The sequence below is a fragment of the Oncorhynchus gorbuscha genome, linkage group LG25 (assembly GCF_021184085.1).
Source record: "Oncorhynchus gorbuscha isolate QuinsamMale2020 ecotype Even-year linkage group LG25, OgorEven_v1.0, whole genome shotgun sequence".
Taxonomy (NCBI): Eukaryota; Metazoa; Chordata; class Actinopteri; order Salmoniformes; family Salmonidae; genus Oncorhynchus; species Oncorhynchus gorbuscha.
In genome coordinates, this window is record NC_060197.1 from 22,927,948 (window position 1) to 22,953,617 (window position 25,670).

At 40.6% G+C, this 25,670-nt stretch overlaps 1 protein-coding gene across 2 annotated transcripts in view; it reads left to right on the top strand.

The window, feature by feature from the left end:
• Window positions 1-979: 979 nt before the first annotated feature.
• The window catches only part of LOC124013781 (myotubularin-like), a 54,984-nt gene continuing 30,293 nt past the window's right edge, over window positions 980-25,670 (top strand). For both annotated transcript variants that reach the window (XM_046328291.1, XM_046328293.1), the window contains exons 1-4: window positions 980-1,110; window positions 5,925-6,025; window positions 11,808-11,877; window positions 15,808-15,902. In XM_046328291.1, the coding sequence (XP_046184247.1) occupies window positions 5,957-6,025; window positions 11,808-11,877; window positions 15,808-15,902 (234 nt within the window). In that variant the 5' untranslated portion in view covers window positions 980-1,110; window positions 5,925-5,956. The remainder of the gene's footprint in view (window positions 1,111-5,924; window positions 6,026-11,807; window positions 11,878-15,807; window positions 15,903-25,670) is intronic.

The window sequence follows — 25,670 nt, forward strand, 5'->3', positions numbered from 1 at the left end:
GGATTCAGGAGGGAGGAGAAGGTGGCAAAGAGCTTCCTAGGGTTAGAGGCAGATGCTTGGAATTTAGAGTGGTAGAAAGTGGCTTTAGCAGCAGAGACAGAGGAGGAAAATGTAGAGAGGAGGGAGTGAAAGGATGCCAGGTCCGCAGGGAGGCGAGTTTTCCTCCATTTCCGCTCGGCTGCCCGGAGCCCTGTTCTGTGAGCTCGCAATGAGTCGTCAAGCCACGGAGCGGGAGGGGAGGACCGAGCCGGTCTTAGGTTCTTGTCTGCCATATGAGTTCTGTTATACTCACAGAAACTCCATAGTGTTTTCTATCCAAATATACTAATAATATGCATATCTTAGCTTCTGCGACTGAGTAGCAGGCAGTTTACTCTCGACCACCTCTGGGCACCTTATTCATCCAAACTACTCAATACTGCCCCCAGCCATAAGAAGTTAAGAGTATGTGAACATATGCTACTATTCTATATTTTCCCTGATTAATTTCACAGCATGTAAGAGGATTTGCCAATTTGAAGACCCTGTTGACATCTGTGACTTTGCATTGACAGTGGTCTAATAGGCTAATGCCTAGGCCTATATTGGATGAGGGGTTACACTCAGGCTTCCTGTGTCTAATGTAAATATTGCTGAGTAATAGGCCTAATGGGCGAGGGGTTAGGATAAGATAAGATAGATAGGGGAAGTGTAAACTCAGATGGCCCACAACAAATCTACTGTAGGCCTGTCATATTTCAATAGAAAACAATATAAATTGATTGTCCATCTTAAAAATAGATATTTTACCTTTTTTTAACTAGACAAGTCAGTTAAGAACAAATGGTTATTTACAATGACGGCCTACCCCATACCAATAAACACATTAATACAAACTGAATCTACATGCCGTGTTAAAAAAATATTCATAAACCGTTATAGCTGGAAATATATTTACAAAGTACAAACCAGTGATTGCCTACAAATCCCGAAAGTCTTAGCAGGGTCCAATTTGACAATCGTCCAATCCGCGTCATGACAGCTCCGCACGTGACTCTGGGTGAAGTTATTCCTGAGAGAGCGGTGCAAAACAGACTGACAAATCCAGGAACGGAGAATTGCAGTTTGTGTGTAAGTAATACAAATTACGATAAAAAATACCGCGGCGAATAAATTGGGTGGGCTTTTCGGCAGCTGTTGGTTGATGTTATGTTGTGCTGAGACGAGAGAAACGTTCGCCGTTGTGTTCTAAAGTAGCTGTCGGTTTGTGTTTGGGCCTTCGCTATTTCCTGGTCGATGCTCGCGAGCTCATTCTATGGATGTGATGCACTGGCTCGAGTTTTGGCTTTGCGCTCTTGCTGGAATGGGGGGCAAAGTTGTAAAAGTTGTCTTATCGTGTGTTTGAAGCCTTTATTTTGTAAACATTGCTTTCAGTTGGTGGTTATTTTTTGTGTTTACAATGTTATTTGAGCCGTAATGTCTAGTATTGAAGCAGAACGTTTTTTATTTTCTTTCAGCGCAACATTGAAGCTAGTTTTGCATTCCATTTCTCCTTCACCTCACTTGATTTTCGGGGGGATCGGGCTAGTCAGCAAGCAGGAATTACAAGTAAAGTCAGTTAGAATACAAAACGTTCCCGAGATGAGTAACTTTAGCGTGATATGGTTTCAATTCAAAACACTTCGTTTCCCATATTTCTGCATTGAAAGTCTGACTTCACTTGTGACAGTCCCGTGCTAGTGCTACTTAGTTGCTACAGTATTTGCCACTCACACTGACACAAATGGAAAGTGGGGAGGTTGTCATGCATTGTATCATATTAGCATCGACCATAAAAGTCATCGTGATAATAATCTCAGAGCTTGAAAGGAACATTATTGAATCATTAACGTTACAGACCTCGTGTGGATATTTTTTAGCACATAAATGTATCCAAATGGTTTTTAATATTGCATTCATCCAAAAGAGGTAACCAGAATATAGGACAGAATGCTTGACCCAAATGGCATCCTATTCTCTATATGGTGCGCTAAGTTTGACCAGGGTCCATAGAACTCTGGTCAAAAGTAGTGCACTATGTAGGGTATATGGTGCTATTTTGGATGTAAACCAGTGTTTGACCCACTTGCAGCATCAGCCTACAGTATGATAATATCAACAACAATGCAGGTATTGATTTAGCCCTTTTGGGGGGAGGTCTGTTTCTGTGTCTGTCTCTGTGTTTGTGTGATGGATTGAATAGATAAGAGTAGTTTGTAGTAATGTACTGTATGATGAGGCTTGATAAGCTAGGGCAGCCCCCTTGTCTCCCACTGCCTCCCACCCAGGCGGTAGTCACTTGTCAAATATTCTGAACAAAAATATAAATGCAACCATTTCAAATATGTTGCTCAGATACAGTTCATATAAGGAAATCACTAAATTCATTAGGCCCTAAATTCATTAGGCTCTAGCCAATCAGAATGAGTTTTTCCCCACAAAAGGGCTTTATTACAGACAGAAATACTCCTCAGCACCACCCCTTCCCTCCTCTGACGATCCTGCAGGTGAAGCAGCTAGATGTGGAAATTGTGGCCTGGCATGGTTACACGTGGTCTGCGGTTGTGAGGCCGGTTGGACATACTGACATATTCTTTAAAACGACGTTGGATGCGGCTTATGGTTGAGAAATTAACATAAAATTCTCTGGAAACAAATGAGAGAACTGCACATTTTAGAGTGACCTTTTATTGTCCCCAGCACAAGGTGCACCTGTGTAATGATTATGCTGTTTAATCAGCTTCTTAATATGCCACTAGCAGGGATAATAACACATTTGGGCACAACATTTGATAGCTTTCTGTGCGTGTGGAACATTTCTGAGATCTTATTTCAGTTCATGAAACATGGGACCAGCACTTTACATGTTGCGTTTATATTTTTGTTCAGTGTATATATTTGTCTGTGTTTGTGTGTGTCTGGCGGGTGTGTGTCAAACGTTTTAAATAACGATGCTCTTTGTCTCGACGCAGTGTATCACTACCTCATTGGTACAGTATGTTGTGACCCGATGTTGCTATATCAGCTATAGAGACTGGCACTTTCAATTAAATTATTGTCTTGACTTATACCTTTAGCATTTAAAGGGAAAATCCAAATGTTGACTTTTAAATCAGTGATATATAGGCCTATCCATTTGAAGAATGTAACTTATAAATGCCTCATGAGCTTAGCTCACCTGACCCCCAAAATATAAGCTGTATCACAACCGGATGTGATTGGGAGTCCCATAGGGCGGAACACAATTGGCACAGCGTCGTTCAGGTTTGGCCGGTGTAGGCCGTTGTTGTAAATAAGAATTTGTTCTTAACTGACTTAACTAGTTAAATGAAGGTTCAATTTTAAATAAACACGGTTTAGTTTCAAAACATGGTTAAAACGAACAGTTTGTTCCCATGGATGGTCTGTCCTTGCATCCATATGAATTTGACAGTGGTTAGACTTACATTTCCCCATCCCTCAGCTGTTTACCAAAAAGGTTGACTGCTGTGTTCATTTTTCGAATCCCGGATTGCCCTGTTAAACTGACATCAACCAACCGTTGGTTGATATTCCGGTGCTGGAGTAAACCAGGCTGAACTAGGCTATATGATGCTAAATATAACTCAAGTGGTCACTACTTCAAACTGTAATAGCTGCTCCTTGAGATGAGCGGTTTTATTTGTGTGGTGTAGTGTGTGTGTGTGTGTGTGTGTTAGGGCAGGGGTTTGAAATAATTTCACCATATGAATAGTATCATACATTTTTGTTGGATATCAGATATCCAAGGCAACCCTGCTACAGCCAAGGCTAGCTAATTTGTTGCATCCACAATGTTATTTATCATCCAATATAACAATGACTGTCTTGACTGGAGTAGGCTAGAGAAGCTAGTTAAGGATCCGCCAGTTTTTTTTTCAATTTTCGTCTAAAATGACATACCCAAATCTAACTGCCTGTATCTCAGGACCTGAAGCAAGGATAGGCATATTCTTGATACCATTTGAAAGGAAACACTTTGAAGTTTGTGGAAATGTGAAATTAATGTACGAAAATATAACACAGTACAAAAAATTGCATGTTTTTTCTTTGTATGCTAGAGAAATGCCATAATCTATTATTCCAGCCCAGGTGCAATTCAGATTCTGGTCACAAGGTGGCAGCAGTGTATGTGCAATGAACCATTGCATTTCTGTGAAAAAAGACTAATCAATACCCAAATGTGCCAAAAAAATGTATTAATAACTTTTCATGTTCATTATAATGCACTCTCCTCAAACAATAGCATTGTATTATTTCACTAATACCTACTGTAAATTGGATAGTGCAGTTAGATTAACACTAATCTAAGCTTTCTGCCAATATAAGATATGTCTATGTCCTGGGAAATGTTCTTGTTACTTACAACCTCATCCTAATCGCGTTAGCTCAACTGTCCCTCGGGGCACCCACCGATCTTGTAGAGGCTAGCTAAGCTCGCTAGCTAGGCTAATTGAGGCCACATGCTGCACTTTCTCCCCAACCCCATTCAGATAAAACAGCCTACCTGTTGGTTGCTCGTTTTAGCCTACTTCTAATAAATAAAATAAAAAGTATTATGCAATTTTATTGCATTGCATTGAGCTGCTTTGATTGGCCAACATAAACAACAAGCTACCTCTCACTTTCTCCATATCGCTAACTCTCTTTGTTCAGTATGTTTTATTGTGGTTTGCACCATGCACGTCATAAAAACTACATTAAAACGTTTTTTATTCAATTAATAATTGAACATTTTTCTTTCAGCCTTAGCAGAATATGTAGAATTGCAGGAAATTTGCTTTAAAACAGCTACATTTTGTCACTGCAGCCAACAGGAGGACCTCTAAATTTTTCGGACAGCGACCGCATCATTGACCATGCTCATGGCTACGCCTACCACCTAAGCTCCATGTTGTTCCTGAAAAAATTATTGAATGTAACAATACCACATGGATATTTTAATTTAATGTCGGAAAAAGTCTTTCCGTGTTAAAATCAGATTAAAATAGGCCTATTTCTCGGGCAAAAATGAAAAACCCACACAAGTTTCTGAAAACAAACGTTCGTTCGGATATTTGAATAACTGCACATCCGTGTGTTTTTTAAATATACCTCAGTTTGATTCACAGCTGTGTGTGTTGATATACACTGAGTGTGCAAACCTCAGAAACACCTGCACTGAACACTTTCCATGACAGACTGACCAGATTTAACTACATTCAGGTGGCAGGCGCAACTGTTTGTGTGTGTCAAGAGCTGCAACGCTGATGGGTTTTTCACACTCAACAGATTCCCATGTCTATCAAGAATGGTCCACCACCCAAAGGTCATCCAGCCATCTTGCCATAACTGTGGGAAGCATTGGAGTCAGCATGGGCCAGCATCCATGTGGAATGCTTTCGACATTTTGTAGAATCCATGCCCCAATGAATTGAGGCTGTTCTGAAACACCTTCCCAATTAATTGTTCTCTTCAAAGTAGGCATTAAACATTGTTGTAGACACATCTCATTATGGGCATTAATATGGGGTTTGTCCCCCCTTTGCGGCTATAACAGCCTCCATTCTTCTGGAAAGGCTTTCCACTAGATGTTGGAACATTGCTGCGGGGACTTGCTTCCGTTCAGCAACAAGAACATAAGTGAGGTCGGGGACTGATATGTTGGGCGATTAACAATCCTATCCAACCCAGAAATGTGACATTTAGAATTCTGGATCCGGACCCTCTCTGGTCCTGGATCGGGTCTCGGGTATTTGGGTACAGGTGGATCTGTGAAGACCTCTGTGGTTCTACGTTTTGGGGATAACTATGAGTGGAAACAGTCCCAATGACTTTATTAATCAATATTGATATCTTACGTTTTGTTCTCTGACCTCTCTCCTCTCCTATCTTCTCTCCTCCTGTAGAGTCAGTGGAAGAAGCACTCCCCTGTAGAGTCATGGCCTCTGCATCAATACCAGTCTACAACCGCTCAAATAACCCCCTGGAGAACAGCTCTAGTCAGAATGTAAGGATCTCGCTCTCTTCCTCGCTTCTCTTTCCCTTCTCTCTCTTTCTCTATTTGAATTCAAAGGGCTCTCTATACTCGCATGTTATTTCTCAAACTCTCTCTCTGTTCTATGTTTTTTTTTGGTGGTTTTCAGCATATATTATTAGCTCTACTGATACCGTACTACCGACCACATCTAATAAGCTGTTTCAGCGGTTAGGCTGAGCAGGGAAGATGATGGTGCCAGTCCACACTAATACATGCAAACTCTCATCTCTCTCACTTACATACTTGTATGCATTCACACATCCCTCTACACCAGGAATCCCCAGTAGGTGGGCCACCGGGTATTTTATTTGGCCCCACAAGTTTTCTTTGCAAAAATTTCTAAAAACCTATTTTCGCTTTGTCATTATGGGGTATTGTGTGTAGATAGATGAGGGGGATTTTTTTTTTTTGATCCATCTGCAATCTCAAGTCAGTGACCAAACCTTTTAACCATGCATTTCCTAGGTTGCTGCTGTTACTAGCTACTTACCCTCTTCTGTCATTAATAAGTTATGGTGGCTCTACCTAACATCCATAGGCAGTAGTGCTGTCTTACTCACGGCTGTGTTGAAAGCTCTTATGTAGGAACTCTTGTCTGTACAGTTCCGGCAACCAGCATGAAAGCAATTTATTGCACATAGTTTTTTTAGATCATGTGTCAGTTGGTTCAAATTCTTTTTAAACGTTCCTTCGGCCTTCCAGGATAGTGTACACGGTATAGAGTTTTTGTCAATAGACACCCTCTGTCTGTACTCATTCCTATTGGCTCTCGAATCAGGAAGTCCTCGAGTGGCGGGCCAATAAAAACAGTGCTCTTATAGCATTGACTGTTGAGGGTTTTCCATGCAAAACAAATGACGGCTAGGTACAGTACTATGGACACAAGTGTGGCTTTGTCGAGACCTAGGGAGGCTAGACGCCAAAGGAAACAGTGCCCCTTGCTAGACACACAAACACTTTCTCTCACTCACACACACACACACACACTCTTGCGCATGCGGATGCGGATGTACACATGCTAAACAGTAGCCTCATTTTCTTTCTCTCACTCACTCTCGCATACAGTACATCCCTGAAGATTTTGTGTTTTGTTAGCTGTTACTCTTCCTGCGGTCCAAACAGGAACAAAACAACACATCATAATATAACAGTAGACTACATCATAAATAATACAATGCATCATAATAAAACAGTAGGCTACATCATAATAATACAATAAATCATCATAAAATAGTAGCTGACATCATAATAAAACAATAGGCTACATCATAATAATTCAATACATCAAACAAGACATTGTGCATATACATTATAAGACATTGTGCAAATTTGCACAGCTCCTTTATTAAAAATGTACAATATTAAAACAATACAATATTACAAAATGTGTGTTTTGTAGTGTGTGTGTCTTCACAGTGCGTGTTGTACTGTACTGTGAAATGTTTTTAAGAAATCTGATTGTACTGCTAGCTTGAGTTAATTGATGTGTAAGAGTTCCATGTAGTCATGGCTCTGTAGTGCTGTGCGTTTCCCAGCCTCTCTTCTGGACTTGGGGACTGAGAAGAGACCCCTGGTGGCATGTCTTGTGGGGGTATGTACTATATGGGTAGGGGGTATGTACTATATGGGTGTCTGAGCTGTGTGTCAGCTGTTTGAACAGACAGTTCGGTGCTTTCAACACGTCAATACCACTCACAAAGACAAGTAGTGATGCAGTCAATCTCTCTTCCACTTTGAGCCAGGAGAGATTGACATGCATGTTCTTAATATTTAGCCCTCTGTGTACATCGAAGGTCCACCTGTGCTGCTTCGTTCTGCGACAAGTGTAATTTGCCTATGTCCATCTTTTCAGTACTTGACCATATAACTGGGCTGTAGTCCAGGTGTAATACGTAGAATGTATGCACACATGACTGTAAGTCGCTTTGGATAAAAGCGTCCGCTAAATGGCATTTATTATTATTATTATTATTATTATTATTATATTAATAAAACCAGGGGCAGTGGGACTTGCTTTGTGGAATGTGATGTCAAAAAAGCAGAGCATCTCTTTATTACGGACATACTTCTCCCCATCTTTATATCCATTGAATCTATATGTTTTGAACATGACAGTTTACAATCTAAGGTAACACCAAGTCATTTAGACTCCTCAACTTGTTCAACAGCCACACCATTTATTACCAGATTCAGCTGGGGTCTAGAACGTAGTGAATGATTTGTACCAAATACAATGCCCTTAGTTTCAGATGTCCAGGACTAAGGCTGTTGCGGTGACCATATTACCGCCACACCCGGCAGTCATGAGTCAGGGCCACAGTAAAATTCCACATCACCATAGGTCAAAGTAATCTCCTTTTTATGCACTTTGGACTTACTTTGGTAGTACCCAATTTGCTAACAACCATCAGGTCTCTAATGGCCTGGTACTCGGGGCTCTATTGTCCCTCTAACCACTCAGGCATCAATGCAACTACAATCACAAAACACATCAAAACAGTATGTTGCTTTTAAAGCTCACCTCACTGTGATGATCAACTTGAAGAAAGTTCATCAACAGCAGGTTGAAGCTGAGTGTAAAACATGGTCAATGTGGATTTTGCTTCAAAGCCTAACATAACGATATGGACAGCGCTTCCTAAGGTGATTATTGATTCAAAAACACCCATAGACATATTAGAGCTTATGCATACACAATCGGCTTAGGAGCCCAAGCCTCCCCCCCCACAAAAAAAAGGAATTAAAATGATTGTTATACAATACATTGCCTACTGCGTACAGTACCAGTCAAGAGTTTGGACACCTGCTTATTCCAGGGTTTTTCTTTACAATTACAATTTTTTTCATTGTAGAATAATAGTGAAGACATCAAAACTATGAAATCACACATGGAATCATGGAGTAACCAAAAAAGTATTAAACAACTCCAAATATAGCTTTACGTACGCTTGTTATTCTCTCAACCAGCTTCATGTGGTAGTCACCTGGAATGCGTTCCCTTTAACATTTGTGCCTTTTCTGGATATTTGTGGAATTTCTTAACACTTAATTTGTTTGAGCCAATTGTGTTGTGACAAGGTAGGGGTGGTATACAGAAGATGGCCCTATTTGGTAAAAGACCCAAGTCCATATTATGGCAAGAACGGCTCAAATAAGCAAAGAGAAACCACAGTCCATCATTACATTAAGACATGAAGGTCAGTCTATCCAGAACATTTCAAGAACTTTGAAAGTCTCTTCAAGTGCAGTCGCAAAAACCATCAAGCGCTATGATGAAACTGGCTCTCATGATGACCGCTATAGGAATGGAAGACCTAGAGTTACCTCTGCTGCAGAGGATAAGTTCATTAGAGTTACCAGCCTCAGAAATGGCAGCCTAAATAAATGCTTCAGAGTTCAAGTAACAGACACATCTCAACAGCAACTGTTCAGAGGAGACTGAGTGAATCAGGCCTTTAGCTATTCAGGACCAGTTTATTACTGGCCACCCATTCTAAAACTGACCAACTCTTTACTAAGAGTTTGACTTCATTAGCTGTGATTGCTGATGTGTTTATGGTTGAGTCATCAGCATACATGGACACACATGCTTTGTTCAATGCCTGTGGCACGTCATTGGTAAAAATACAAAAGAGTAGAGGGCCCAGAGAGCTGCCCTGTGGTACACCAAACTTTACATTTGACATAAGACAAGCTTCTATTAAAGGAAACCATTTGAGTTATATTTGATAGATAGCGCTGAATCCACAATATGCCAGAAGTTGAAAAGCCATAATGCAAGTTTTTTTTTTTCTCCAACAACCGCTTATGGTCAATAATATCAAAGGCTGCACTAAAATCTAACAGTACAGTTCGCACAATCTTCTTAACAATTTCTTTCAACCAATCATCAGTCATTTGTGTCAGTGCAGTACATGTTAAGTGCCCTTCTCTATAAGCATGCTGAAAGTCTGTGTTAATTTGTTCACAGAGAAATACCTAAGCACATTTTTGCTCCTGAACTTGTTTAGGCTTGCCTTAACAAAGGGGTTGAATACTTATTGATTCAAGACATTTCACAACTTTTCATTTTTAATTGATTTGTAAACATTTCTAAAAACAATTCACTTTGACATTGTGTCATTGGCCAACATACAATACTCCATCTCAATTGAATCCATTTTAAATTCAGGCTGTAATAAAACAATGTGGAAAAAGTGAAGGGGAATGAATACTTTCTGAAGACACTGTATTTGAGTGCTAAAAATAGAAGTCAACTATACCTGACACGTATAAGTGGTTTATGTTAATTTCCCATCCTTTGTCGGGGCTGCTTGTCAAGCAGCAGAAGTTAACTGATCATGTTTACTTAGCAAGCTACCGCTTGAAACTTTGTACAGTTGGCTTTTTTTGTGTGCTAATGTATAAAAAGGCCACTATGTTCTTGGGAACTTTCAATGCTGCAGAAATGTTTTGGTACCCTTCCCCAGTTCTGTGCCTCGACACAATCCTGCCTTGGACACAATTCCTTTGACCTCATGGCTTGGTTTTTGCTCTGACATGCACTGTGAACTGTGGGAACTTATATAGAAAGGTGTGCCTTTCCAAATAATGTCCAATCAATTGAATTTACCACAGGTGGACTCCAAGTTGTAGAAACATCTCAAGGATGATCAATGGAAATAGGGATGCAACTGAGCTGAATTTCGAGTCATAAAGCAAATGCTCTGAATACTTATGTAAATAAGGTATTTCTGTTTATATTTTTAAAAATTTGCATGTCATTCAGGGGTATTGTGTGTAGATTGCTGAGGTTTTATTTTTTAACTTTTTTTACATTTAAGGCTGGATCTTAACAAAATGTGGAAAAACTCAAGGGGCATTTAACATGTAGGCTATTGATTATAGACTTAATTAAGTTGAGGTTTCCTCTCCTCACTTTTCTCAGACAATTTATGGCAAGGGCTGTTTTCTCGTCTCCTAACGCTGCTGCTGTCGCCAATATTCTGGTTAATTTTGCTGTTTTGCACATAGCGAAATGGTCTAGGAAAAGCCAATTCAACAGCGCACTGGTGTGTTTCAGGACAGGGGCTGCTATCCAATGCGGTATAAATGTCTTTTTGTTATAAAATAATATAATTTGTATTCGTCTTGCGCCATTGTTCTTATGAGATATAACCACATACAATTTCAGTAGCACGTGTCTTAAAGTGATGGACTGTGTCGCCCCCATGGCCTCCACAATTGATTTTAGTCCCCTCAGACAGATGCGAATCAGACAAGTGTCATGTTTTTTGCTTCTTCTCTGCTAAAAAAAATTCTGTCAACCAACAGCCTATCGACCAAACAATCTAAATGGGGTCAGCCTTAATTGATGGACCATGTCAAATTGGCTAGCTAGCTAATAACAGATCACGTCAATATGGCTAGTTAACGTGCTAACTCTCCGGGGAAAAACTAAATGGCTATATCCAAATATTGTTTGATTTGCTTGCCATCTATAGTGGTGACGACAGTAGTCCGATTGACAACTTTACCAGAACGAGAACTTGCAGATGTCAAGCTGTATAACTCTGATAGAGCTCTGCATCATATTGTGACTGTTTATTGATAACGCCTTGGTGGCACACTGAGTTGAGATATTGGAATCCTCTTGTCTTAACCTGTGTATTTTGAACAAAGAAGGAAGTAAATGCCGTATGTATCTTTCTCTTTAAGGAGGTGTGTGTGTGTGTGAGCCCTATTAATGTTCCACTGTCTGTTTTGATGGCAGGCATCCAGAGAGAGTCTGAAGATGGAACCACTGGCAGTCACCCTACTGCCCGGAGAGGAGAGAGTCATAGGTGAGTTTTCTAAACTGTTTCTGGGTGAATCTCAATTGTATTTCCTTGATTGTGTGCATCCTCGCTCCTCAAAACGTATTGGAGGTGAAGATCTGAGTGGAGGAGCCTCAGATCTTCTGCTCCAATGTGCTTTGAGAGGGATAAAGAATTGAGGAAATATTATTGAGATTCACTCTCTGTCTCAAAGGAACCTCTCATAACAGCAACTCTCACTAGTGGTTAGTTTCAGATTCCATAGATGGTTACATCATATAGGATTTCTTGAATGTGATCTGTATTTAGCCTTGTAACCTTTCTCTAGCTGTCTTAGAGGAACTTCTCATAACAGGAAGAACTCACATTTTTTTTTCTCTAGCCTTGAAATTTGGTGACATCATTCAGCTGCAGTAGTTGGTGTCTTAGAATACTTACAGTGCATTCGGAAAGTATTCAGACCCCCCGACTTTTTCAACATTTTGTTACGTTACAGCCTTACTCTAAAATTGATACTTTTTTTCTTGCTGTTGTAAAATGTATGTGAACCCTTAAATTGGTCATCAAATTTGATCTGATCTTCATCTAAGTCACAACAGACAGTGTGCTTAAACTAATATCACATACATTATTGTATTTCCTTGTCTATATTGAATACATTTAAACAAACATTCACAGTGTAGGTTGAAAAAGGTAGGCTAATGACTTCTCCAAAAGCTAATTGGACTCCACGTTAGCGGACTCCTGACTCCAATCAATGAAATGAGATTGGAGAGGCTGGTTAGAGCTGCTCTGCCCTATAAAAAACACTCAAGAAATTTGGGTTTGCTATTCACTAGAAACATTGCCTGATGTGAACCATGCTTCAAACAAAAGAGATCACAGAAGACCTAAGATTAAGAATTGTTGACTTGCATAAAGCTGGAAACGGTTACAAAAATATCTCTAAAAGTCTTGATCATCAGTCCACAGTAAGACATTGTCTATAAATGGAGAAAGTTCAGCACTGTCGCTACTCTCCCTAGGAGTAGCAGTCCTGCAATGATGACTGCAAGAGCACAGCGCAGAATGCTCAGTGAGGTTAAGAAGAAACCTAGAATGTCAGCTAAAGACTTACAGAAATATCTGTAACATGCGAACATCTCTGTTGACGAGTCTACGATACGTGAAACACTAAACGAGAATGGTGTTCATGGGAGGACACCACGGAAGAAGCTTCTGCTGTCCAAAAAAACTATTGCTGCATGTCTGAAGTTGGCAAAGGTGCACCTGGATGTTCCACAGCGCAACTGGCAAAACCTTCTGTGGACAGATGAAACTACAATTGAGTTGTTTGGAAGGAACACACAATGAATTCCCAAGTTTAGCCTAACATTCTCCTGCAAAATGTCTTGATATGTCTGCCAATGGAAACTCAAATTAAGTTTGGTGATGCAATAGGACAACGACCCAAAACAGAGAAGTAAATCAACAGAATGGCTTCAACAGAAGAAAATACCCCTTCTGGAGTGGCCCAGTCAGAGTCCTGACCTCAACCCGATTTGCAAAGTTGTGGCTTGACCTCGAAAGCAGTTCACACCAGACATCCCAAGAATATTGCTGAACTGAAGCAGTTTTGTAAAGAGGAATGGTCCAAAGTTCCTCCTGACCTTTGGGCCGCTTGTGAATACAACTCACATATAAAAAGTGAATCGATTGAGTGCTCTACGATAATAATGGCTGGTCAACGATTCACGCTCAGATGATTAGCTCAGATGATTAGCTCAGATGATTAGCTCAGATGATTAGCTCAGATGATTAGCTCAGATGATTAGCTCAGATGATTAGCTCAGATGATTAGCTCAGATGATTAGCTCAGATGATTAGCTCAGATGATTAGCTCAGATGATTAGCTCAGATGATTAGCTCAGATGATTAGCTCAGATGATTAGCTCAGATGATTAGCTCAGATGATTAGCTCAGATGATTAGCTCAGATGATTAGCTCAGATGATTAGCTCAGATGATTCGTTGAGAGCTCCGAGACAAAATAGCCAAGATACACCCCTTTCAACCTACATGACGAGCAACGGATATATAGAATAGGTCACGAGGTTAAGATTTGTATGAAAGATACTCTCTGCTATGTATTATAGGTATCTGCTGTGTCAACAATTTTCATTGTGTAGAGACCAGTGTCTGGCCCTCCGACTCCAAACTGGAACCATCTCTCCCTGATACGGTATAGAACAGAAGCATTAACTCGTGCTCTTTAGGTTTTATCACCCAAAAGACATTGTAAATCTCCTCCCAGAGGCCCATCCTCAGTAGAACACACACACAGTAGTTAACAGAATACACTATTCTGTGCAATGAAATAACAATCTTGCAATTTTCCACCATAATTTCCAAAGGGTTCATGTACTTTTTCTTGGCACTGTACATTATTTTATAAGAAAGAAATTCTCATCACACGATAACCCATAATGACTAAGCAAAAACTGTTTTTTAGAAATGTTTGCAAATGTATAAAAAATCATTTGTCAAACTTACTTTTCCCCCACTGTATGTAAGGTATTTAGTCAGCCACCAATTGTGCAAGTTCTCCCACTTAAAAAGATGAGAGGCCTGTAATTTTCATCATAGTACACTTCAACTATGACAGACAAAATGAGAAGAAATAAATCCAGGAAAAAACATTGTAGGATTTTTTAAATGAATTTATTTGCAAATTATGGTGGAAAATAAGTATCACATCTGGAGTCACATCTGGAGGAAACCCCGCACCATCCCTACAGTGAAGCATGGTGGTGGCAGCATCATGCTGTAGGGATTCAGTGGCAGGGAGACTAGTCAGGATCAAGGGAAAGATGAAAGGAGCAAAGTACAGAGATCCTTGATGAAAACCTACTCCAGAGCACTCAGGACCTCAGACTGGGGCGAAGGTTCACCTTCCAACAGGACAACAACCCTAAGCACATAGCCAAGACAACGCAGTAGTGGCTTCGGGACAAGTCTCTGAATGTCCTTGAGTGGCCCAGCCAGAGCCCGGACTTGAAACCGATTAAACAACTCTGGAGAGACCTGAAAATAGCTGTGATGTGACGATCCCCATCCAACCTGACAGAGCTTGAGAGCATCTGCAGAGAAGAATGAGAGAAACAACCCAAATACAGGTGTGCCAAGCTTGTAACGTCGTACTCAGGAAGTCTCAAGGCTGTAATTGCTGCCAAATGTGCTTCAACGAAGTACTGCGTAAAGGGTCTGTGATATTTCGGGAAATATTTTTAATACATTTTCTAACATTTCTAAACTGTTATTGTTTTTTCATTATGGGGTGTTGGTTGTGTGTGTGTGTAGATTGAGGGGGAAAATAACGACTTCATCAATTTTAGAATAAGGCTGTAAAATAACAATGTGGAAAAAGTCTAGGGTTCTGAACCCTTTCCGAATGCACTGTATATACAGTATACCGCCCACACCAAAACGTGGTGTGTAAGTGTTTACTGAAAATATAACCAGAGAGGTGGTAGGGAGGAGATTCCTGTTGGGGTTGTCACAGGAGAGGCTCAATATGGAACCAACTCTCCCAGCCGTGTCAACTTGCATTGTTCCAGAGTAGTTATAATGTTGCTATCGCTCTCTCAATTTGTCTCTCCTCTTCAAGGCTTTATTGGCACGGGAAACATGTTTACATTGCCAAAGCAAGTGAAATAGACAAACTAAAGGGAAATCAAAAAATGAACAATAAACATTACTCTATCTCCGCTCTCACTCGCCCTCTGGGATCACTTCTGCCGATGTTATTTATGATGATATGGATGATTTTTAAGACTGGTTGAATACAGCTTTTGAAGAGGTTTTCTTTTCTTGCTGTAGTGTTTACATCATGGTTTGTTCTGAGTTTGTGTGGGTACGTGTGCATTGTATATTATTTTGTCATTCTTATATTGCTCGTTTTCTCCCCCCCCCCCCCAAGACAAAGACATAATGTACATATGTCCATTCAGCGGACCTGTCAAAGGCAAAGTCTTCATTACTAACTACAGACTGTACTTCAAGAGTGCAGACGCAGTGAGTAGTACACACATACGTACACACCCCCAGGGACTACTGCTGGGACAACACACACACACACACACACACACACACACACACACACACACACACACACACACACACACACACACACACACACACACACACACACACACACACACACACACACACACACACACACACACACACACATCTGTCTGGTGGTTGCGTCTTGTGTGGCAGACAGATGGAAGGCATCAGAACACCCAGTCAGTCTAACTCTCTAAATAACATGACTGCTATATACTTAACTACTCCTTGTCATTGAACTGTTTGACCAAGAAATCAAAGAGCATATGAGAAATCCACAATCACTGGTTCCTGTGGCATGCATTGAAACGCGTGGCCTTATCGTGGCTTTCTTTCGCAGGATTACAAGAAATGAACAGACTTGTTTAGTAAAAGTGTTCACTAGTAAACACTATGTTAAGGTGTGGAATGTTCATTGTATTACAAGAAAAAGAAATCGCAGGTCTATTTCCCTTCAGCAGGGGGCATAATCTGTCCGCCCACAATTCACCTGTGGGAACATGGCGGCTCAACACCAGACAACAGAAAGAGCTGGCCACTACTATCCGAGAGATTACCTCTGCCCTCGACTTCACTCGCCGTGTTCACTTCTAAAGTAGATACCTTTCCAGCTAAAGTGGAAAGTCTGAAGAACGCGGCCAATGCGACAGAGGTGAGACTCCATGACCTGGAAACACGAGCTAAGATTAGCGCGAGCTAAACTAGAATAGGCAATCAACTTCCTAAAAGAGAAAACGGAATCACTTAAATCATTCCCGTACATTCAATGTGTGGATCACAGGACTAGAAACTGGTGTGGAAGAGGGCAACCCAACTTCCTTCATGAGAAATATTTTCTATGACCTGTTCGAGTAGGTGAAGCTGGGTCCCGTGCCGGTGATTAACATTGCGAACCAAATGTTGCGAGCCAAATTATAATCATGTTTGTGCAGGACAACTCATTTCCATATGTTGGGTTGATAATTTTTATTATTACTTTTATTACTTTTCCGGGAGAGTACATGCATCTGAATTTGGTAAAAACCATCTCTTTGGCAATGCAGTAAGTGGTGTTAAATGTAATAAATTCTAGCTCAGTTAGCTTGGCCTGTTGACCGACTTGGGCTGCCACGTGTTGTTGCCTGTCGAATATGGACTTAGTGATGTTGCGCCAACCCCTGCCCCGATGTACTTGATGTGCTTTTGGCTTAACTTGTGTTTTAGCAACGATTCAAGTGTTTTTTTAGGTTGCTGGACCCAGTAGCAAAATGTGTCTTCCTTGCTGCTATTTCGCCCCACTTTCGATAGTGCTAACAGACCTTTGTTGCTAGTTTTGTCCCTCCTTAGCCACTTGAATTCGCGAACCAACCCTCTCGAGAAACATGTCAGTATTTTTCTGAAGAGGCGGATCACGTGGTAACGTCTCTGTCATTGTCCTCATCTTCTGGTTGTGCTTGATCATTTCATTTGTTTTTGTTTTTGTTCAACAAAGCTGAAAATACACCATGATTCATTGTTGTTCTTGCTAGCTAGCTAGCTAGCTAGCTAGCTTATGCCAAATAGCTGAAAGAAAGGGGCGGCACAGATCTAAGGGAAAGTTTGCAGGAAAAGGTATTGGTTGTGATTGGTTTAATTAGTTACATTTGTAGCATTATGATTGGTTATGATTTGTAATCAACGTATCAGCCTTTCTTGTATGAGCAGTGAAGAGAAGTGTTGCGGCAAAATATTCTTATGCATTTTTTTTTGTCGCGTGGTGCTCCCAAAATAAAAGTACTGGTCATGCAGCAATTGTTTTTGTTGCATCTGTGACCAAATTGGTCTCACTTTAGAGCCCTGCCTACAGGTCATGAGGACTGATTGTGAAGTTCTTGATTAGACTGCATTTCTTTCACATACCCTCTTCTTTTTTTGCACATAGTATGGAGCACTTGAAGCCATAATACAAATGGAGGGCAAATGTATGTTTGAGGTCATATATACCATATTGCTAATAATATATTATGACAATGGATTAAGCTAAAAGCTCTTGTTCCTACAGCTATCCTATTTGACTGTTTAGGCTTGCATATCTTTTTGTTATATATATTTTATTTTGTATTTAAACTGTTTTATGTTCTGCTTCATTTAGTTTTCAATACCTTAAAGGGGTGGTGCATTTTGCATCACCATGTTAATGTGGTCGTTAACACTTTGCTTCTTGAAAGTCCAATATCTTAACTTGACTGCTGACATGCAAAACATTTTAGGACTGTATCACCACGCTAACTACATCCAACACATTTCAGAATCTCCTAAAAGACCCACAAGAGGGTGTTTCAATGTTTAATTACTACAAAATCCTACATTCTGTGATCAATTTAAAATTGAACTTAATTAATTCATAATGATCAACAAAAATTGTCAATGACCCCCGGATTCTTTGGGTTTCCGCCAAAGATGGTATTAAAAATAATGAAACTGCATTTGCAGCTGGCTTGATTTAAATCACGATTAAAGCAGATATCAGAATTGGAAATGTTAACTGTGTTAGTCTAAAAATATATATATATTAGATCGGGTAGCTATTACTCTTTCCCAAGTCAAGACATAACTTAATTTATTCATAAGACAGAGAGCAGAATTTGCCATCCTTCGAGTTAGGCTCAACCATTACTTGCATGGTAGCCTCGTCGAGAACCAGGCTAAATGAGAAGCATGGGTAAGTCCATGGCACAAAATCAGCTAAAAGGGGGTGGGAACCAGGTGACTCCTCGCTACACGTCAAACCAATCAAATGCCTTACTTGGGCAGAGCATCAAAGGTGCTTATTAGATTAGTGTTGTAGGTGCATGAGGTTGGCAGATATTAAAACCCTACCAAAATGCACTTGCTTTCAAATGTTCGGGGTCACCTAGAAATTTCCATTCAAATAAGATCAAATAGATCAGAAATACAGTGTAGACGTTAATGTTGTAAATGACTATTGTAGCTGGAAATGGAGTATTTAAAAAAATGACATATCTACATAGGCGTACAAAGGCGCATTTATCAGCAACCGTCACTCCTGTGTTCCAATGGCACGTTGTGTTAGCTAATCCAAGTTTAGCATTTTACGTTAATTGGTCATTCAAAAACCCTTTTGCAATTGTTAGCACAGCTGAAAACCGATGTTCTGATTTTAAAGAAGCAATAAAACTGGCCTTCTTTAGACTAGTTGAGTTTCTGGAGCATCAGCATTTGTGGGTTCGATTACAGGCTCAAAATGTCCAGAAACTAATAACTTTCTTCTGAAACTCATCAGTCTATTCTTGTTCTGAGAAATGAAGGCTATTTCATGCGAGAAATTGCCAAGAAACTGAAGATCTCGTACAACGATGTGTACTACTCCCTTCACAGAACAGCGCAAACTGGTTCTAACCAGAATAGAAAGAGTGGGAGGCCCCGGTGCACAACTGAACAAGAGGACAAGTGCATTAGTGTCGAGTTTGAGAAACAGACGCCTCACAAGTCCTCAACTGGCAGCTTCATTAAATAGTACCCGCAGAACACCAATCTCAACGTCAACAATGAAGAGGTAGCTCTGGGATGCTGGCCTTCTCGGCAGAGTTGCAAAGAAAAAGCTATATCTCAGACTGGCCAATAAAAATAAAAGATTAAGATGGACAAAAGGACACGACACTGGACAGAGGAACTGCCTAGAAGGCCAGCATTCCGGAGTTGCCACTATTTAATCCATTTTAGAATAAGGCTGTAATGTAACAATAAGGGGTGGGGTCTGAATACCTTTCGAATGCACTGTATAGACTGTAGCTATTGAAATGTGTTGATGTTTTATGTTAATTTTAAATACAACCACTATAACAGACTACATACAGTATGATATACGGCTGTGTATGTTTGCTGTGTGTTTTATTTTGAAGAATTTTTATAGGGATTTTTTACAATTACCAAGGCAGTAGGAAACGAGTGACAGCAAGACAGGGTGACGAACCCAGTTCCTTGGGTAGCACTAATCGCATATGCCTTGATGTCTGGCGCGTTACCGCCAAGTCACGACGTCAGCATTGCTGTGTTAATCTAATATAGAAACCTGTTAAGACCCATGTCACTATCTATAATCCAATGCCTGATAGCCCATCCCCTGGATCCAAGGAAAGACCTTCATCTCAGCAGTGCTGGAATAGTATGCACACAGTGTGGTGTTTATACATGGCAACTCACAGTAGCTGCGCTTAATAGCATGCATTACGTGGCTACATGTATGTTTGCTGCATTAATTGAATCACTGATAACTGTTTTGAACCTCCTTTGCAACTGTTTGCAATCATCAGGGCCAGCTTTACAGTGGCCAGGTTTTAATGTCAGGGATCAAAGCTCTTCCTGACATCCCATCGCCTGGATCCGAGGAGAGACCCTCTCAACTGAACAATTATTAAATGTTTTGAATGAAATAACATATAAAATCATGAACTATCTTTTTGGTTGTAATATACATCTACATTCGGCTGATATTGGACATTCTAGGGAATAAGCATTATTTTTAATTAACTTGTTTCTGTGCTCCTTTTCTAGGCCTATGCACAGACAAATCCATATCCACTTACAATAGACACATTTGACAGCAGCGTAACACCTTGCATCATTTGACTAGAATATATTTTTTAAGAAGTCTACCACTGGATCAAAATGTTCGAGTCTCAAACGTGTTGGTGTAGATCACCTCCCACAACAGGTCTCCGTATAAGTCCTTTAATTTCCTAAATCAAAATTTGTTCCAAACACTGACGACAAACAATATCTCAAGAACAAATTCTAAGAGCTTGTGGGACATATCGTTGTAAGACAGTTACCATAATTTGAGCACTACAAATCTGTTAAGTGGCACATACTTCACAATTACTCAGATGTAATGGCAAGGAAATCAGATTTAATTCCTTTAGAGCTACTGGATGAAAATGAAATTCATTCAAAAGACATGAGGACAATCAATCTACTTAATGAAAATTATGTCCCGTATTCTTCCATAGAAGTAGATGGCAAGAACACTCAAACCCCGCATGGGAAGTTGACATTAACAGGTGATCAGTGGACAAAACCAAATGCAAATGCAGCAATTGGACATTTGAAAATGCCCTTGAACCCATGGACAAAGTCGAAGGCTTATACTGCCTGCCTTTCAACAGACTTCCACTGCGCAATTAACTTTACCGACGTCTACAAGACCACGTCCAATGGAGAAATTGGAACTTTGTACCAATTAAGGAACATGGTAAACAGAGGAAATGTGACTCAAAGTGCAGTTGGAGACAATTACAGGCCATGTTTGGATTTTTTTTAAAGATGGATCAGATGCCTCCATCACAGCTACGCTCCATTACTTTATCATGGCTTCAGCGCAGGACACAGTACACAGACATAGTCCACCAGAAGATTTCAAACATCTGCTACTGAAAAACAGAAGTGTTTTGATGCTCAGATGTTTACCATAGACACCTATGTCATGAACGATGACACAGGTTTCCACCGCCAGCTTAGTGGAGAAAAGCCAAACGCAGGACAGACCACCACAGATGCTGACCCGTCACTACCGTGGATTTAGCCATCCGGCCTTCCGAAGTCAGAAGAAACTGAGTTACCATCAGCAAAAAGAAACAAGATATCAGTTGCCTATAATCTAGCTAAAATTGAAGCCAGATCTAAAAGAAACACAGACAACACAGTTGATGCACTTTTCAGTTATCACTGTGGCCTGTGTGTATACATTCTATACATGAGGGTGATGGAGAGAACCTGCAGGCTGTGGAAATTCAAAACGCTGTATTTTAGGCAAGCAGAGAGAAGAAAACACAGCCTGGAGGGTCTGAAACGGCAGTTTGATCTAGCCTCATAAAGCCCCAGCGTGTCTCAAAGACTCGGGTGGAACGGCACAGTGAATACAGGTGGTGGATCAGAACACAACATAGCATTACACTTGAACTGCGAACACCATGTGTGCCGCGCAAAAGACCTCCTGCAACATCAAGGGGCCCGTGTCAAGTTTGACATTGCACAGAAAGTCAGCTGGACCATTGGAGAGCAGACAGACCTCGTGCATCAATATGATAAAGACTTTGAGCTGAAGGCAGAGTGTGGAAAGCACTCAATCTCAAGTAGATCTGAGGACATCGACCATATAGTAAGTGTGCTTCTTTATTGGAAGTTGTTTCCTTTGACACCTGGCAGGTTTTATTTACCCAAGTTTCCGGAACTTCCAAATGAAGCTGTTGCACAAATTGGACTATGAGGAACTATAGTTGTGGATCAACAACCACAAACTGAGCTTACACTGTGAGAAGAACCAACTGTCTGCTCATTTGGCACGCAGGCAGAGGCACAAACATTTGACAGTTGATTTCAGCTGCAGTGTTGACCCTCGAATGGAAATCATCTTTAACGCCGCAATTAGAGAAGTAATGTAGGAAAGAGGAAAGAAGATGCAGTACTGAAACCAATGACAATGTAGACTCAACCTGTATTTTTATACCGTTACAAATAAATGCACAGAAGAATGTATCATTATTTAAACTGAAAATATTATACAGAGCCTTCAAGGTATTCATACTCCTTGATGTATTCCTCATTTAGTTGTGTTACAACCTGAATTTAAAATGGATTCAAAATATATTTTTTTCTCTCACCCATCTACACACAATATCCCATTATGGCAATGTGAAACCATGTATTTATAAACGTTTTCTAATTTATTTGATTTGAAAATGAAATACAGATATCTAATTTACAGAAGCATTCACACCCCTCAGACAATACTTCGTACAAGCACCTTTTGGCAGTGATTACAGCTGTGAGTCTTTCTGGGTAAGTCTCTTAGAGCTTTGCAAACCTGGATTGTACAATATACAATACTTTTTTAAAATTCTTCAAGCTCTGCCAAACTGTTTGTTGTTCATTGCTAGACTGCCATGTTCAAGTCTTGCCATAGATTTTCAAGCAGATTTAAGTCAAAACTGTAACTAGGCTACTCAGGAGCATTCAACGTTATCTTCAACTCCAGTGTATGTTTGGCTTTGTGTATTAGGTGAATGTCCTGCTGAAAGGTGAATTAGTCTCCCAGTGTCTGGAACAGGTTTTCCTCTAGGATTTTGCCTGTGCTTATAGCTGTATTCTGTTTCTTTTATCCTAAAAAACTCCCTAGTCCTTGCCAATGACACCATAACATGATGCAGCCACCACCATGCTTGAAAATATGGGGAGTGGTATTTTTTATTACATTTTTGTTATTTAACCTTTATTTAACTAGTACTCAGTGATGGGTTGTGTTGGATTTACCCCAAACATAACTCTTTGTATTCAGGACAAAAAAATAATTATATATATTATATTTAAATGTTACTGAAGTGCCTTGTTGCAAACAGGATGGATGTTTTGGAATATTTTTATTCTGTACAGGTTTCCTTTTCACTGTCATTTATGTTAGTATTGTTGAGTAACGAAATTGCTGATCCATCCTCAGTTCTCATACCACAACCATTAAACACCAGCTTCAAAGATATTTCACATCGGTTTAGATGGTACAATGATTGAATGACTGCTGGTTTTGTCACATATACTGAAATTAGGCGAACCATTTCGAATTTTTGAAACCAGGAAATGGAAGAGCGGTTTCTGCATAATGCGCCTATTAATCCATTTTAAAATCAGTCAGTAACACAACAAAATGTGAAAAAAGTAAAAGCGTGTGAATACTTTCTGAAGGTACTGTATGTACATTTTCTTTACCATTTTCTTTACCATTTTATTTGTATAATGACTTTTACTTCCAATATTATGTACTGTTAACATTTTTCCTGCTGTTGCTGTCTTAAACCTTAAATAGGAAGAAGTTTTATGGGCTGTGATGTGTACACTAATGCAAGAACAGTACCACAAATGCTATAGCCTAGCCTTTTATCAATTCTCTATGCCAACTCTGGAGGGGAAAGTGCACACTTTTTATACTTGGAAAGTTGTTTATAGTAGTACACTTTCTTTTTAACGTATTTCAGCAAATAAAGGCAACTAAAAGTTCATTTACAATAAAGTCGTACAATCCAATGAGCATTAATGTTTTCAAATATGGATGATGTATTGAAGTTGAGTGAAGGAGAAAAGGGAGATCTAAAAATGCACTTTATGAACAAGTAACTATGGGTGACGGGTCACATCTTTGCCCACTAAATACACTGCTCAAAAAAATGAAGGGAACACTAAAATAACACATCCTAGATCTGAATGAATGAAATATTCTTGTTAAATACTTTTTTATTTACATAGTTGAATGTGCTGACAACAAAATCACACACAAATGATCAATGGAAATCAAATTTATCAACCCATGGAGGTCTGGATTTGGAGTCGCACTCAAAATTAAAGAGGAAAACCACACTACAGGCTGATCCAACTTTGATGTAATGTCCTTAAAACAAGTCCAAATGAGGCTCAGTAGTGTCTGTGGCCTCCATGTGCCTGTATGACCTCCCTACAATGCCTGGGCATGCTCCTGATGAGGTGGCGGATGGTCTCCTGAGGGATCTCCTCCCAGACCTGGACTAAAGCATCCACCAACTCCTGGACAGTCTGTGGTGCAACGTGGCGTTGGTGGATGGAGCGAGACATGATGTCCCAGATGTGCTCAATTGGATTCAGGTCTGGGGAACAGGCGGGCCAGTCCATAGCATCAATGCCTTCCTCTTGCAGGAACTGCTGACACACTCCAGCCACATGAGGTCTAGCATTCTTGCATTAGGAGGAACCCAGGGCCAACCACACCAGAATATGGTCTGAGGATCTCATCTCGGTACCTAATGGCAGTCAGGCTACCTCTGGCGAGCACATGGAGGGCTGTGCGGCCCCCCAAAGAAATGCCACCCCACACCATGACTGACCCACAGCCAAACCGGTCATGCTGGAGGATGTTGCAGGCAGCAGAACGTTCTCCACGGCGTCTCCAGACTGTCACGTCTGTCACGTGCTCAGTGTGAACCTGCTTTCATCTGTGAAGAGCACAGGGCGCCAGTGGCGAATTTGCCAATCTTGGTGTTCTCTGGCAAATGCCAAACGTCCTGCACGGTGTTGGGCTGTAAGCACAACCCCCACCTGTGGATGTCGGGCCCTCATATCACCCTCATGGAGTCTGTTTCTGACCGTTTGAGCAGACACATGCACATTTGTGGCCTGTTGGAGGTCATTTTGCAGGGCTCTGGCAGTGCTCCTCCTGCTCCTCCTTGCACAAAGGCGGAGGTAGCGGTCCTGCTGCTGGGTTGTTGCCCTCCTACGGCCTCCTCCACGTCTCCTGATGTACTGGCGTGTCTCCTGGTAGCGCCTCCATGCTCTGGACACTACGCTGACAGACACAGCAAACCTTCTTGTCACATCTCGCATTGATGTGCCATCCTGGATGAGCTGCACTACCTGAGCCACTTGTGTGGGTTGTAGACTCCGTCTCATGCTACCACGAGAGTGAAAGCACTGCCAGCATTCAAAAGTGACAAACATCAGCCAGGAAGCATAGGAACTGAGAAGTGGTCTGTGGTCCCCACCTGCAGAACCACTCCTTTATTGGGGGAGTTTTGCTAAATCCTATTCCATTTGCACAACAGCATGTGAAATTTTATTGTCAATCAGTGTTGCTTCCTAAGTGGACAGTTTGATTTCACAGAAGTGTGATTGACTTGGAGTTACATTGTGTTGTTTAAGTGTTCCCTTTATTTTTTGAGC